This window comes from Vidua chalybeata, chromosome 3, assembly GCF_026979565.1.
Source record: "Vidua chalybeata isolate OUT-0048 chromosome 3, bVidCha1 merged haplotype, whole genome shotgun sequence".
In the NCBI taxonomy this organism is placed as follows: domain Eukaryota; kingdom Metazoa; phylum Chordata; class Aves; order Passeriformes; family Viduidae; genus Vidua; species Vidua chalybeata.
This window is the reverse complement of record NC_071532.1, coordinates 20,819,544-20,836,045: the sequence shown is the minus strand read 5'-3', so window position 1 is coordinate 20,836,045 and position 16,502 is coordinate 20,819,544. Positions and strand designations below refer to the sequence as shown.

At 36.7% G+C, this 16,502-nt stretch overlaps 1 protein-coding gene across 2 annotated transcripts in view; it reads right to left on the bottom strand.

Annotated features, from left to right (window-relative positions):
* BABAM2 (BRISC and BRCA1 A complex member 2) overlaps positions 1–16,502 on the bottom strand; it is a 163,242-nt gene that overhangs the window by 31,057 nt on the left and 115,683 nt on the right. For both annotated transcript variants that reach the window (XM_053937347.1, XM_053937346.1), the window contains exons 8-10: positions 8,850–8,949; positions 6,874–6,944; positions 5,330–5,412 (exon numbers count right to left, since the gene is read on the bottom strand). In XM_053937347.1, coding sequence (XP_053793322.1) covers positions 5,330–5,412; positions 6,874–6,944; positions 8,850–8,949 — 254 coding nt within the window. The remainder of the gene's footprint in view (positions 1–5,329; positions 5,413–6,873; positions 6,945–8,849; positions 8,950–16,502) is intronic.

Genomic DNA, 16,502 nt, shown 5'->3' with positions numbered 1-16,502 from the left:
TACCAAAGCCACAGACACAAAACAGACGAAGTAAAAAGAATAAGCACCACAACCTGTACTCAAGTCCTGCCCCTGTCAATTACTTTTTATAACCTAATTATTTATTTTCAAAAATTGAGTGGATAAAATAGGATTATATCCTTTTTCCATGTCAGGTACCTTTTCTGAGAATTGTAGTTACCTGTCATATATTTGGGCACATAGTAGTCATACTCTAGAGATATATAAATATAAAATTGAAAAAAAATCAACAGTTCACTTTTCTGAAAAGTGCAATTTTGTAAGAAGTTATTACAAAACCTTTCAGTCAATTTGTTAAAGTGCTTGTAGTTGCTGGAACAACGTCAATTGATGTCTGCAGCAATACACTACAGTTTTAAAAGTGTGGCAAACACAATTTTGCCACACAATCAGAAATTAAAAAAGTAATATCCACAGCAAAATGACATTTTAAAATACCATGCCAGTCCACCCACATCAGGCTATCTATAAGATTCTTATAAAGCCTATTAGTATCACAACTTTTGCTTCTTGTTTGTTGCTGTTCATACCAAGTTTTATGAGCTTTCTGTGTCCATTCTCCCCTTTTCTGCAATTACAAATAGGAACCTACAACTAGCTTATCTTGAGTGACAGGAAAACAAAATGAACCTAGAGAAACAGAAAAAGAGGAAAAGAAAACCACTTTTCAGATTCACTCGCATCCATTATGAATACTTACATTAAAAAAAGTCTCATTTGGCTCACGTACAAGTAAATAGCCAAGGTGGAATCAAAGGAACAAAGTGTTTAAAGCACTCTTCATGTCAAAAATAAAATTACCAGCTTTCAATAAAAATTTCGAACTAAATCTACTTGGCGGTATCCCTTAGAGAAAAAAGGAGAAAAATACACCATGGAGAAAAATGATCAGCAAAAGACTCATTCATTTCCAAATGCTACAATTCAGTCCTGTGATTAGCCCCTGCCTAAGCCCATGCCTAGTTTAGGGCAGACCTGTGTGTCTGTGACTCAGGCTACTTTTCCATCACACTGCCTCTCCACAGCACTGCAGTGTATCTGCAGTTTTCATTGGCTTCAGTAAGTAAGACACACTTCACTACCCTGGACATGGCCCAGAGAATGCTTTGCTCTGAGTGACTGAAACCATGTACAAAGTTTTGAAGAAACCCGGTCAGTTCAGGGTATATTTTGCTGTAGGCAGAACATGCTTTCAGAAACTCTCAAGACCAGATTCAAAGAAATACATGGAACCAAATAAAAGTACCGAGTCAGAGGAAAAGACCGCCAAAAAGAAAGACACTTATTCCCAAGCATAAGATCCAAATCTGATCTTCTCTAGCCACTTTTACATCACGGGGGCTTTGTTTATCTACAGTTTCTCATTTAAGAATGAAATGACAGTCTTATACAATATTTGCAGATTGTTTTGATCAGCATTGAACTTCTCATTCTAGAATTCTGAAACATTTATTTTGTTATGCTTGGCATTTCTGCAGAAGTATCCTGCTTTCCTGACAGGATCAGACACCACCTTGCTATTCACATAGTCATGTTCTCTTTTTACCTTCTTCAGTTTTCAGAGTCATAAATTCCCATTTTCATTTAAGGAACAATAAGAAGAATGAAATAACAGCACTTTATATGAAAGTTAAAACACCTCATTAGATAAAAGCTCACAGAAACAACCTTGCGTAAATATTCCACTCAATACTTGGCCTACTTCTTTTAAGACATGGCTCAGGTAGACAAGGTTTTTTCCCCATAACTTTTCTTAAAAAGACTGACAAACGTGTGCAGACAACAATATTCACACAAGAATGCATCAGAAGCTGGTCTTGGTAATGTCCACCAAAAAATCCTGAATCCAGAAGCAGGTGTCTGCCCAAAGCCTGACACTCATAGGTATAGTCTCTAGCCAACTAATGCTTTAGGTCTCTTGCTAGCTTGCTTCTTTCTTCTGTTTCAAAACTTTCTTCTTGCTGGGATGCTGTCAGTTTCTGATCTATTATCTACCAGAGACAACCACATGACTGCACAGACAAGTTAAAAGGTGGACAAAAAGCTACTTAAGTGGGCATTCCCATAGCAAGAATGATCATCAATTAAACTCGAGCTTTTCCATGACCAGCAGTTTGGAACTCCTGGGTCAGTGGCATTATCCACACAGCAACTGAAATCCCTTACAGTCAGCCAAGGTCATTTTCAGCAAATGCTCCCAACCAACTTTACCTTTGCTGAGATCCCAAACAAACTGGAAATAGATATGTTGGCAGCCTTCAACATTCTTCACCCCCTAAAATATTGTTCAGTGAAACAAACCCTTTTTAGCTTAATGTTTGTCCTTTTAAGACATCTTAAACAACCACTAAGTGTTTCGTTTGCTACTGCATACTGGTCCAGCTTCTGTCCATCTCTTCAGTGCTGATAACCTAAAGATCTTGCAAGACAAAAATTAATCTTTGAAAAGCCCAAATACAGATTACTTCAGAGTTCTACTCTTGTGTTTATAACAATAACGCTATTTAATTCTTAAATTAAATAAGATAATGTAACGTGTTTTTATCTAATATTAATATTTCATCAATGGCTGGACTAGATCTTAAAGGTCTTTTCCAACCTAAATGACACTATAATTTATATATGGTATAAATAGATAAACTGTATACAAGAACAAGAATACAAGGAAATATTTGTCTCCAAAAACTAATCATAGCTGATTTATAAACAAGAAGAGAAGTCTATTGAAAGTGAGCAGTCTACTGAAGTTTACTTACAAAGCTTCATACTGGGACTTACTCATAAACAGTATCAGTATCAAAAGCAGTAAGCCTGATTAATGATTTCCTTTCCCATGTGGATGGATGAACTTCTCTAAATGTTTATTTCTTCTGTCTTATATTTGAAAGCACTTGATTAATTCTTAAAACTAAACCACTAAAGAAACAGTTCCTTTGACTAGTCTTTGATCTAATATAATAACTCCAGCAGCTTCATTAGTCTAATGATTAAGTTTGCAACTAGGTAGCTCCTCAGAGTTTTAAGGTAGAATGTGTAGACTCTGGTCTTCATTCTGTAACTGCAGCACCAGTCTTTTCTTTTTTGGCATACAACATAGAAGTTGTTCTAAGGTTATTTGGCTTCAGCAATTCAGAACTATTTTTCTGTTTCTCTCCTCTTTAATCCACTTTATTCAATAAAACTATTCTGAATAATTTTAACTTACTTCTCATGTTTTTTGCGTCCTAGTGGCCAAACAAGTTTGTAACTCTCAATGCAAACAGTTGCAAAACAATGCCAAAGTTATTTTGGAAACCTGTGAATCCATCCTCTAAAGGAAATTATGAATAATTATGAATAATGATTATAAATCTCACCTAAATCACAATCTCAAAACTAAAATTTTAACCAAAATTTAGATGCCAATAAAATGTACTATGGTGCCTCTCATTTGATATGCCACAGTGCTTGCTGTATACTGATCTATTTACTCTCCTCTGAATACTTTATCTACACACTATAGTAAATATATAAAGTAGAACAGTTTTCAACTTATTGCTATCTCTCCCAGACATTTTATTAGATGCTTGCTAAATATTCAACCATAATATACATAGTTATGTCAGTGGTTAGGAGATGAAAGCCTACATTACTTCACTCAGGAAATGAAGTGCAGGTTTCGGTCCTTTCATTGCAATATCCTTCAGTGCATGGACCAGAAATGCTTTTGCACTGAATTGTTCAACAAGTGAGTGATGCAATGGCTTACACAGCTAAGCCACTGTATGATTTCTAAGGCCACAGGGTTAATACATAGTGATAAACTATTCAGTTATAATTGCAGCTTTCATGCCAGTTTAATTAAATACCATGAATATTACACAGTTAAAACTCACTCTGTTATTTAGCAGAAATTTGAATTTTGATTCCCCTGAAATCTAAGTGATTCAACATGTATTATGGTATATTATCTCACAGCACAAATCAAATCCATAGGAATTTTAACATTGATTAAATTAACCCAAATATGTTGGGGAGTAAGAAAGGTGGGAAATCTTCAGGAAGGCTGTACATAAAGAAGTGTCATCTCATAGAAGACAGTTGTCCGGTGACCAGTTCTGCACTGTAGTTGAAATGTAAGTAAAGACTTCATAAGGATAATTTTCCCAAAGATACCACTTCAGTTCTATTTCTTTCCCCAGCATAAATGATAATAACATGATGGAAGAGTTTTAATTTCAGGTTTGAGTTTTCTAAGATCATGAATGATTCTTAAGATCATTAGTGCGTGGTAAGGTAATCTTAGGGCATAGAAGGAAAGAGATTAGTGAGACCATTTTTTATGATCTGCAATACAACACAGGGTGCAGGACTTCTCTGAACAATGGCAATCCTGACTTCCTGCATTAAGAACTCAGGGACAAATTTCTATCACGTCATCAAGACACCAAGAGTCTTCCACATGAAAAGCTAGCCCACGATAAAAATTATGTAATACGAAAGACTCCAGTGCTAGAATGCTATCAAACACCAATGCTGCAGCTGCCCACATTGCAGTGTAATAATTTGAAACATAAATAAGAAGTGTAACAATGAAATCTAAAGTGTTACATGACTGAATTTCCCCAGATCAAAGTATCTTTGATACCTGTGAATTTCACCTTACCACAAGGAAAAACAGAAATTGAAACTTAAGGTAATATGTAAAAGGCACATTTACATATCAAAGACACATTTACTAATTTCCACATGGAGTAATTCTTATATATTTAAATTAAGAATGTATTTTGATAGGAATACAATCTTTATCTAAAAATTTTAAGTAACAGCAAACCTAGCTACGCTGTTAGGACAGTTTTGCCTACACAGTTTCAGTCTAGGAATAAGTTTTGGATCCTAATGAAAATATGCTGTTATTTCTTATGTGATATATTTTCTCTGCATAAAGTGTATTTACAGTTGCTATCAATCCATTAATTCCTGACAGTTACAGATGATTTTAGGTATTCCTGGGTTGAGTCCTCATCACTAACACTTTTGAAAAGCTAAGTTACAACAGTGAACTCAATCTTGAGTCAAATTACTAGAAAACCTTCCCAAGACCCTTTTGGCATTCTGTAAAACCAACATTTCACTATTGGTGTGCATCCTCTCCTCTTCTCTAGACACAATTGAAATTTTGTGTTTTCTAAGTCACATCAAAAATAGATTAAGCATTGGATAAAAATAGTTAAAACTTTTAAATTGTTTCCTGTAACTGTATGTTTTCCCTTTTGAACTTGTATCTTCAGAAGATAGACATTTATGCCTGAGGCAAAATGTTACTCACTGTGAACAAGGAAGCAGAAATCTTTCCACATCAGCAACAGAGTAAGCTTTGTGAATCCTTCTGCATCATATTCCACCACACCACTATCAACAAAAACACAACAAAAAAATGAATACAGTTTTTACCTTCAAATACTGGATGATGAATATGTAAATTTTGTAATATGGGGATTGTTATTCTTGTTTGCTTGTTCAGAATCTTCCAGGATTTGTTTTTTTTTTTATTAACAGTTACAATTTTCTAGCTAATTTTAAATTAGATTAAACTTTTAATCTCAGTAATTGTTTTAATTATGCTGTGTTATTGGAAGTTTTTACTCAAAGGAAAGCCATTTTCAGTTTAAAATATACTTTTGAATGAAAGGAGACCTGCTACCACATCTGCAGTCCTAAATTGATCAATACTGTAGGCACACAAATGCCCTGGACCCAAATTAAGATTCTTCTTCATTTCTGTAAGGTGAAGGGGTAAAACTGAAAATTAGAAGTCTGGGAAGAGTTTAAATTTGAAAATTTGGAAGAGTATATATATAAAAACACAAAACATGAGATCATAACAAAAAATTCCATATAGAATACTTGTTTGATAGGTGGATTAAAGTTTCAACCATCAGAAGCTGGTATTCTCTAATTCTGAAGCAGTATCAGAACTCATGAACCACAATGCAGATGTCATATAGTCTTAGGCACATGTGGCCTTTTTTATAATACAGCTTTCTCAGAAGAAAAGGAAATGTCTTGATAAAGATTAAGCTTGCACTAACTGTCTACTCATACATCCAGCTGAAGTTATTGTTATCTATTTATCACTGTATTAAATTTCGGTGCATGCTAGAACCACCTGTTTTCCTAACCTCACTTGAGAGACCTGAGATTTGAAGGGCTCCCGAATATCCATGTCACTGGCATCACCCCTTGGAAGCAGAAACCCCTCATCACAATTAGCTAAAGGCTTGGACTTCAGCTCAATTTAGGCAGGAAACCAAAGTGCCAACCATTCAAAGTGCCATGGTAGCCCTGATTAATTGATTTGTGAAGCTAATGTGTTATTATTCCTGGCCACGCAGCTTTCATTTGCAGGAATGCAACATGACCCAAGAGCCTCTTCTCTTGAGAGACAAAATACTGGTTGTTGGTGGGAACAGCTGTCTCCCAGCCCTGCCTTTACACTGAGCAGCGACTTCTGGCAAGGCTTGGAACCACACCTGCTTCCCCATCTTCCCACCTCAGTCACTGCCTGTAAGACGCCTTAAGTAATTTATTCAGATACAAATATACTACTTCTGCATATGGAAAATCCCTACTGTCCCTTTCCCATCATCACCCATTTTCTAGAAAAATCACATTGGCCATTGGCACAGAAGTGAAATAATGCTGAAGTACACTCCAGTATTGTTACAGAGAGACAATCTGTAGACATAATTCTGTGAAAAATGACTAGATTTAATCTCATCCAGTGGACAGCAGCCACACAACCACAAACCATATGCAGAAAATGAGTTTCCCCCCCCACTACAGAAAAATATGCATCGGAAGAAAACTTACGTTCCGAAATGACTCAGGAAAGCTGCAATGTACTCTCTTCGCTTATGGTATCCCTGAATAACATATTGTACCTTAAAAAAGAAAGAAAACAAATCCAGAGCTATAAAAAGATTAAAAAACCCAAAGCCCAGTATGTCATATATTTCTTGTTAAGGAAGATTTATGTTTGACATGGTAGAAGTTCGGAATCCTACATTTAGCATGATTTCCCTAAAGAATCCTAAAACGTCTTTAAAACAGACTCTGGATATTGCATACAGATTATCTTGAAATCTCTTCAATCATGTCTGAGTAAAACTTAAGTCTTTCACAACAGACTGAAGCACTGTTTAACTGCACAAGACAAAGACTGAAAGAAATAAATGCTCAGCATTGCCTTACTGAAGTTTGAGTAGAAATCTGTGATAGGCAAATCAGTTATCTGAACTGACAGTAAGTTAAGTGTCAAAATAACATTCTGGAAATAAAAGAGAAGAAAAAATTAAATTTCTTGCATGACTGATCTTGGGTGTTTTCTGAAGACTGCACCTCCAACAAAATCTTCTGAACACTAAGCTCTTTCACTGGTTTCATGCTGACTCAGGGAGCCACCTACTCAACTGCGAGCAGCAGTTTCTGAGGCACTCTGGGTTTTGAAAGACTTCTATCCTGGCACAGACAAAATCCAACAATGCTAAATTTGGAGACTTAAGGCAAAATTCTCCTCACACCATGTATGTTTTCTCGTTGATTTGAATGGCATCACTTAAGAGAACAGTGTGAGCAGGGTTTGACCCATAACAAAACCAATGCATGTGTCACCGGGCTGCAAGGACATCTGGTTTACAACTGGTGACTTGGAATTACCTATGGTATGGTTCTATATGTGATTCCCTGTGTAAATTTCTTTGCTTTCCAGAACAAAAACTAGCATTTTAGGAACCTTTTCTCCCTTACTGAAAAGAACAGAAGAGTATTTTCTTGGCTATGGCAATACTAGAATTCCTTGGCTGGCAAATGCTTTCCTAAAATTACTGAAAAAGTCTTGATACAACCATAGTTGAGAGCTGTCTTGTATAACTTAAATTCTATTTATAAACTCAAACATTGTATTTTATAAAACACTAAGAATATTTTGAAGGCTTTGTGTAGGATCTGAAATGTTATTTTGGGAAGAGGAAAACATATGATAAGTTTGCTTAAGTGACTTCATTTAAGAAAGGATAAAAACAGCCCGGTGTACTTGCAGATTTTAAAAACAGAAAGTAATTTTAACAGAAAACCACAACAAAAACAACTCTAATGATAGATTCCAACATAATTATGAGAACACATTCTTTTTCTAAAAGATAAAATTATTCTCTTCATTTAGACAATTGAAGGTAAAAATAATATACAAATAGGAAGTTTGTAATAGGTAAATTTCTAAATGTTGACCCCTAAGCCTTCTTTTCAAGATTATACTTAAACTTTCAAAATACTATAATCGTTCTTTTTTGCTTAAACAGTAAGCTAACTGGAACACAACCTTTTCAGCAACCTTAAGTAGCTATTACTGTATAAACATCCAAAGAAACTGCTGATTCAGTTCATCTGGTGGAAACATCTGAGTAGAAAAATCATGGAAAGTATTCAAAACCTACAATAATGACTGGGGTATGAGAACTTACAACTAGAACAATAATATGCAAACTACACATCTGTATTTACTAAAAACCTGCAATGCAGTGTTGTACAATACAATAACATTTTATCCTAAATCATAACATGTCGCAGTAAGAAAAAAACTGCTCCGGGATCTGATCCCAAACTCACTTGTTTACCTAAAGGAGTCATTCCATTCAATGTCGTGCTCAGCTTTTACCAAGAAGGTATTCCCTGTGTAGTTCAGCCTAAGTATGCCTTGCTTTGCATACCTGGCAGAGGAATAATGATGTCTGTGGAAATGCAGTACAGTGCATAAGGGAAAGGAAAACTGATTGTCTGCAGCAGCTTACCTTGTTTGTTAGCAGCTGGCATACTTGGGGTACATAGTCAATGAGACAGCCTCCACCAGGAAAGGCTGGGATGTGAAGGGCAGATGATCCTCCAAGCGCACTAGAAAAATAAGTTAATTTAAGAATGCATTACATGTACAGCCCATGAGATCTGAAAATTATTTCTGCACAGTCCTGTTTCCCTATTCTTGAAGTCAGATGACCAAGAGGAAGTATATTTTATGCTGTGGTGATAATAAAAAGTATTGAGTGATACCATCTATAAAAACAGGTTATACCATGACCCACTGTAAATTAACCACTTAAGAGTATCACTAACGCAAAACATTCTCTCAGGAAATAGCTTTTTCATTGTGAACAGTTCTGTTTCTTAGCCCTCATCAGTAAGATGTGGAGTACTGTAGTTCAGACATCTTGTTAGTGGGGGAGGAGAGGACCTGAAGTCCTCAGCTATTCCAAAATACACCTTCAGTCAAACCAGCTAAGAAAAATCAAAATAATTGGGACTGAGGAGTCATAGATGGCCAGATGCAAATATCAATCATGTAATCTACTCCAGTTTTGGATTTCCCAATAGGACACAGATGTTAACCTATTAAATCAAGGGAGGAGTGGGTCAGAAAGATTATCAGGTACATGATGATGTAAGAAGGATGCTGAAAGAAATGGGTTTGTTCAGTCTTCAGAGAACTCTGCAGAGGGGGGATACTGAGGAGGGGAGTTGAAGGCATATTGATGTCTTCAATTATCTCATGGAAAATTATAGAGATGGTGGAGTCAGAGGCTTCTCTGAAGTAGGCTTCAGTGGTGCTATGTCCTTGGAGGTGCTCAAAGCTCAGCTGAACAACAGGGGCTATGAGCTCTGAGGAGTGGCTTGGCCAGACAAGCTCCTTCTTGCCAAACTACATTGGTTTATGATTATAGTCTATGATTCTATGATTTTGTTCATGCCCAGTAGGAAATGACAAAAACAAGGATATTAATTCTGTCCATGCACATACTGGACATCTGAATGGCAGGAATTCACAGAAATAAGGTAACTTCAGAGATGCAATTAGGCAGCTTAACCATTTGCCACTATCAAAGGACAGAAGACTGAAGCACACCTGCTGTTACTCAGGATAATGGCTTCTTTGGTGTGGAAAGATCTAACACTTATTTAAATCAGGCTGTATAAGGCAACAACTAGGTAAAGTCCATGCTACTTCCTTCTAGCAGTACTGACCTAAATCTTTCTTTATAGGCCCTTACCAAATAAAAATTTGCATTGCACATTGTGGATTACATCATTCACTAACCATCCAGAACCAACTTGGACACCATAAAAATGCTTCAAGAGCTAATTTACTTTATGTGGCCTCCTGTTTACATGCTGTTTCCATGACAAATTACACTGGCTAGAAAGAAAAGTTCTTCTCTGCAAAACAAGTCTTTTACTCTCCAACAGGATCTGGCCTCTTATTTTCCTCAGTACTCGATAAGAAACCACTTTGGTAGGTATAAAGGTCTGCAGTCATGCATCCCTTTGAAGGAACAGAGCCTACATAAATCAAAAAAAATCCCAAACTCATAATGAGGTATATGGAAATCTGCTACTCAGGCAAAACAGTCTGGGTTTAGCAGACTGTTCACCACATGGAACAGTTCTGCAGGTCTGGATTTTGCATATGCAATGATGAAAAAAAAAAAGTCCTGAGTACACCACAGCTACATAAAAAAACAAACAAACTTTTCCAGCAGAAATAAGACTTGAATGGGATTTTTTAAACAGAATTCAGTTTCCTTGCTGCTACCCCCTTGCTAAAATTATTCACACAAGAATATAATTTTGCAATTTGTGGATGGTTAAAAGCACTGAAGTATGACTAAGATGATTAGAAAGCTGGAACATTTCTGAAACAATATACTCTTACAAAATTGTAGTATAGCGGGTGCATCGATCTGTAACATTGGAGAATGGAAAACTTGACCTCCTGGTATGTTAGAAGTGGGTTGTGAACCTTACTTTAGGACCCTGACTTCCAATTTATTTAACTCCTTACTTATTATGTAAATAAATCCATAAAAGCCTCTGATCTCATACACAGAGCAACTGGTGCTGTCCATTTTGCATCCTGCCTTGCTTCATTTGACACCAAGTCCAAGTTCCCTTGCAGCATGGACATAGCACTGAAGATGCTCAGATGAGTACAACAGGAATTACTGGCTTCTCTCCCAGTTACAATAGCAGGTATGAAATTAGAAGTCATCTCTAACAGACTGCACATGCAAAAAAAAGCTTCAACTCCTATATCATCAGCTTACAATACATCTTACAGACTGAATTATTATGATTTGTGAGTAAGGGTTTCCCATTTTACCTCTATCCATCTCTTGAAAGTAGCCATCCTGTAAAAACCTGTTGACATAAATGGAAATCCAGCCCACCTCCAATGAAAAACAGACTACTGAAAGGTGTGGTTTCTGAGAAAGAGGTCTCTCCACAGAAAGAAGGCTGGAATTTCTAGTGTAATTATCCTCTGAAAACAGAATAAAGCTGTACCATCTGTAATTTATATTCTGCACAAATAATTATGGGTAAGGAAAATTAAGAGTGGACAGGCATCTTTGTTCCCTCTATTGGATCAGAGAATCTGCTTATTAAATATTTTAATAAAATACTGCATTTGCACAGGACCTTGCCTCTGACCATCTCAAAACTGTCTAGAAACATTTAGCAATTAAGATTCATCTGTCTCATTAAACTGATATTTACCTTTTATTTTTAAACAGGTAAAGAAGCTATTGCTCAAAGTTTGATTTGACTACGTTGTACTGCAATGTCTGTCATGTTAAAGGTATATATTTGCCGTACCTCACAACCCTGAGACCAGGCAAGAGGCCGCAATAATTCATCTGACTTATAAAAAACCTGCAACTGAAGAAGGAAGAGACTTCCACAGTGCCAAAGAAGGACCTGTAAAGGGTGCAAAATGGAGACAATTGGGCAAGGGAATGTCACCACGCAGCTCAATATCTAAGGCTGCTTTTTGAGGTACCTCACAGTCCTATCAAAAGAAAAAGTGCCAAACAAAGTGCTATAAGTGCTTTTATAGTGAAGGACATTCCATTTGGCAAAGTATTTCAACAGCACAAGCTAACGATTGCTGCATGTCAAATCTGCTTTCCAGATAGTTGGGCCTCTTGGAGCATAGATCTTAAACACTTCTGTTTGCAATCAAGCTTTCCTTCTCAGTATCAGTGCTATATACCCCTGACAAAAAAAACCCACGTTCATTTTATCACAACAACAAAAAATGTTAAACAAAAAGCATCAAGAGATATGATGAGGAAGCACAGACAATTGCTCCCCTACAGCTGCCAGAGTAAGGCTAGTTTCAGTACAATCAATTGAATTGTGTTTGATTTTTACACTGTTTTTTTCCCAACAAACTGCTACTTTTTAAAGGCTAGAATTCTAACAGTCTGGTATTTTCTGTAATTTTAACAATTCACGAAGCCACAGTCTTAGGGGATGCTATTTCATTTCGACTAGTACCAGATGAAGATTAAATACATGGTAGATCTACCTGTCTCAGAGATAAGGTTGTACAAACATGCTGGAACAAAGACCTGTTGGCCTCAGAATTTTATTTGCTTGCTCTTACTCTAAGCCTACTCTGCTCTGCAAATCAACTTCATTCATCTCATTTTAAGACAGAGCAGAGACTCCTTGCAGTAAGGTCCTGTCCTGCTGGACGTCCAGAGTCAGTCACAATGTGGTTCTGATCCACGGTCTGTGAATTAAATTGCATTTTGTGAGGAACTCACTACTCAATTCAAAAAGCGCAGCAGTCAGCCTGCATTAATATAACTTTTGTTCTGTGACATGCTGAAATACAAGTTCAGAAAGCATAGCTGGAGTATGTTTACATTCCTGCTGTTGACTGGTGCATTCCAAGTGACTTGCTCTGTCTTTCAATGGATCTATTTATTCAGGCCAACATACAAAATGCAAAATTCCTCCACATTTTGTGATAACTTATAATTAATTAAAATGTCTTTCTCAAGAAATCACCCTCAATAAATGGCTTAGCATTAATTCACAAGTTTAGAGAAGTGACTGTTTTTCTTCTTGAGTATTTATGGGTAAAGGACCAGTTATTTGCCCATCACTTCATAGGGAAGAAGGGTACTTGCAAGTTTCAAGCTCAGAAGACTGAGTGCTTTAGCAAGGAACACTTACAGGCATGTAGAGAGATGCTCTTACTCCTATCCCTACCCCCTTCCCTACAGCTCCTGGGCCTGCCTCGTTCCCCTAAACGCCTCCATTTGCACCACCTCTTCTCTGCAGCTCAATTTGCTTCTCTCTTTCTCCAAAGAGAAAAAAAGGCAGGTTTCTCTAGATTGCTGGGAAACTTTTGACCTAAGTCTGAAAAATGAGGATTATTTCAGACCACTCTCTACATCACAGTTTAAAGAGTTAAGTGCTAACAAAGGTTATGCTACTACAGCAAAGGACCTGTGCACACATAATACAGTTTATATTTTGTGCTCCCCCTTACCTGTTCCCATTCCCCATTTTCAAAAATTGCATAAGCTTTTCTGTGAAACAAATATCACCAAGAAAAGAACATAAAGAGAAAAGCTATACTCTTAAAAGGAGGTACCTTACTTTATTGAAGTTTTTTTTTTTTTTTTAGGGAGAGTAGAAAATGTGTATTTGGGTGAGGAGTTCAGAACTGTAAGAATAATACTTATCCTGAATACAGTGTAATGTAGCATTAAACAGCTTTATACCAAAAGAAAGCAGTACATAATATTGACTGCACTCAACATTTCTAACTCCAATATATTCTTTCTGCAAAACACACAGAAAACAGGGAAAAGACAGGTTCAATGATTGTGAATGATGGAGTTATAGATTCATCTCACTTTGAAAATGTAAACAATTTAAAAACTTGCCTCTGAGTGGAAAGACCTTTTATATGGGTTTAAAGTAATTATGAGCTTTTCTGTCAATGCGGCCAGTGTTAAAGCATTGTCAAATCTATGTACCAGTGATGAAAAGTAGACTTTATAGACTATAGTCCTTAATTTTACCAAGATTGGTAAAATTACCTTTTTAACTCTCTGTAATACCTGCTGTATTTTGAAACTGAAGCACACTGCAGACATGAGCGTTTAAAGGGTTTATTACTCATGATGGCTATATCCAAGAGTAGCCTCAAGCACGTGGAAAGAAATTCCCTTCTTTTTGCTCTTTTTTCCTATTTTGAGAGGCATGTTAAGGGCTTTGATCTCCTTCCCTGTTCTCTTTGTCCTCTGTTGCTGAAGTAAATAGTTGACTTTTCTTCTTTTGCAGTTTCATCACTTTAGTACATTACACCATTTGGCACAAGAGACACAAGGAACCACATCAAATAAAAGCACGTGACCACAAAAGCTGCCTTAGCAACCATGATCCCAGATTTGCTGTCAGTTTACCATTTTTCAGACTCGCCTGACTGTAACCAAATCCCTCCTATCACACAAACTACGTGGTGCTTGGCAGAAGCCTTGGGATAGTGCTTCGATCAGCAACACAAAGCTTAGCAGCAAAATAACAGAACATTTGTACTGAAAAATTGGACAATCTAGGTTTGAGACAGCATTTTCTCTCCTTTCCTGTAATCGTCCATTTAAAGCAAACATAATTAACATATTGCTTGTCCACTCAAATCTATCACAAAAGGAAGTGTATCCACAAAAATTTCCATTCTATTTTTAAAGAAATAATTTTTACTTTGAATTACTTCTACTACAATACTGGTAAAACAGAAATGTATGTTTTCAGCTAAGAGATATAATCTGAGGCATCTATATTATTGAACGTACTGGAAAAATAAATACAATCACAAACAGGCCTAGAGGGAAAACTATGCCAAATCTACTTATCTGAAGAAAGAATCCTGGTCAAATTCAGACTCAGCATCTGGCCATTAGAGCAGAAAGGATGATACCATCATTTTTTCCTTGACCTACTAGCGGTTCAGAGTAAATACCTCTGAGCTTGTCCTGACTAGTGACTGGAAAAAAATATGAAATAATCATTGTAAAGAGCAAATACTAAAACCAGAATGTATTTCACAGAATGTGCAGAAAACTGCAAGTCAGACTTACTGAGCTTTATTTCAGCTCTTCTGCTAACTCTGTATGTCCTAGCATGTTATTTCAACCATTCTGCTTCTCTGCTTGCTCATCTATAATGTTCAGATGCTTACATTGAAGTACATGGAAGTTTAGTAGCATTCATAGACTAGTACAAAAGCTGTGGGATGAATTAATTTGTAAGTGCTAATAAATACTATGTTTGGGTTAGTCCAACCTCTCTATTCTGCTGCAGGTAAAATTGTAAGAAAGAAGCAGTTGTCTATAATGTATTAGCCATTTTAGATAAAGTGGTTACACCAAGGAGACTTACATTAGGTGTACAGATTCTAGGTTCTAGCAGACTTTAATCTATCAGACTTAAATGCAAACCATATCTAGAGTGATTCAACACTGAGAGATTTGTGGGGATAAGAGCTCTGTCCCCAGGATTCTACTCCTTCTCAAAGAAAATAACTCAAGTAGCATGACATTAATAGATGGTTAACCCTATAATTACATTAGAATTTGTTTCTTTTCATCCCTTCACTGAGTACTGAGAGCTAGAGGAAGAAAGAACAGGTACTCCTGCAGTACCAAGTTCTTCTTACTGCAGTATGATAGCATAGAAGTCTGAAAATGCTAGAATTTCCTCTGTATTTGATAAATCAGGACTGAAAGGATTTTTCATTTGCCTGATGGATCTTTCCACACAGAAACATTCTGCATAAGGGGGACTGCCAGATTTCTACTGGTGTGTTGAATGAGTGAAAACCTGGGCTGCTGGTGCCGGAAAAAGAAGCACTCCACCATCCTCACATCTCACATTCTCTGAAGAAACAAAACCACAAGAGGATAACAATTATTACCTGGCTGATGGGACACTTGATGTCACACAGTGGTACCACAGGGCACACAAACATGCTGCCTACAACAGGCACCACATTGCTTTCTTCTCTGGGTGACAGGACCCACTTTTATAAACTGACCTGTGGCTCACAGCAGACAGCTGGGCAGGAAGGCAGCCCAGCACAACTGATTGCCCTCTGGCATCTCCATCAGACTTCAAGGTACAAACTTGAGGAAAACTCCAAGCACCAGAAATTATCAGTGAGGCCTTGAAGTGTCCAGGTTAACTTAACTGGTGTCAACAGTATCACTCCATAAAATGGTACAGAAATTATGGTCACTTATTCAATCTGACAGCATAAAAGTGAAAAGTATAGAGCAATATATTTCAAACTGTTTCAAAGTATTAATATAGAATTGTTTTTCATAATACACTAGTGATGGGTTAAAAAAGAAAATATTAAAAGTTCTGCAGGTTATAGAAAGAGTTTTAGCCTTCTCTTTAAGGCTAAAAATTTCTGACAAATGTTGCTTCCGTGTTACTACTTACTGAACTGATGCCCCTCTTAGTTTTTCTGCAAAAAAAACCCACCCATAGAAATGTGTTTTGCAAATGTACTATACTCAGTCAACTGGGGCAGAGAATAATGAGAATCCATAACAAATGATGGAGAGCTGAATTTAGAGACACTTCTT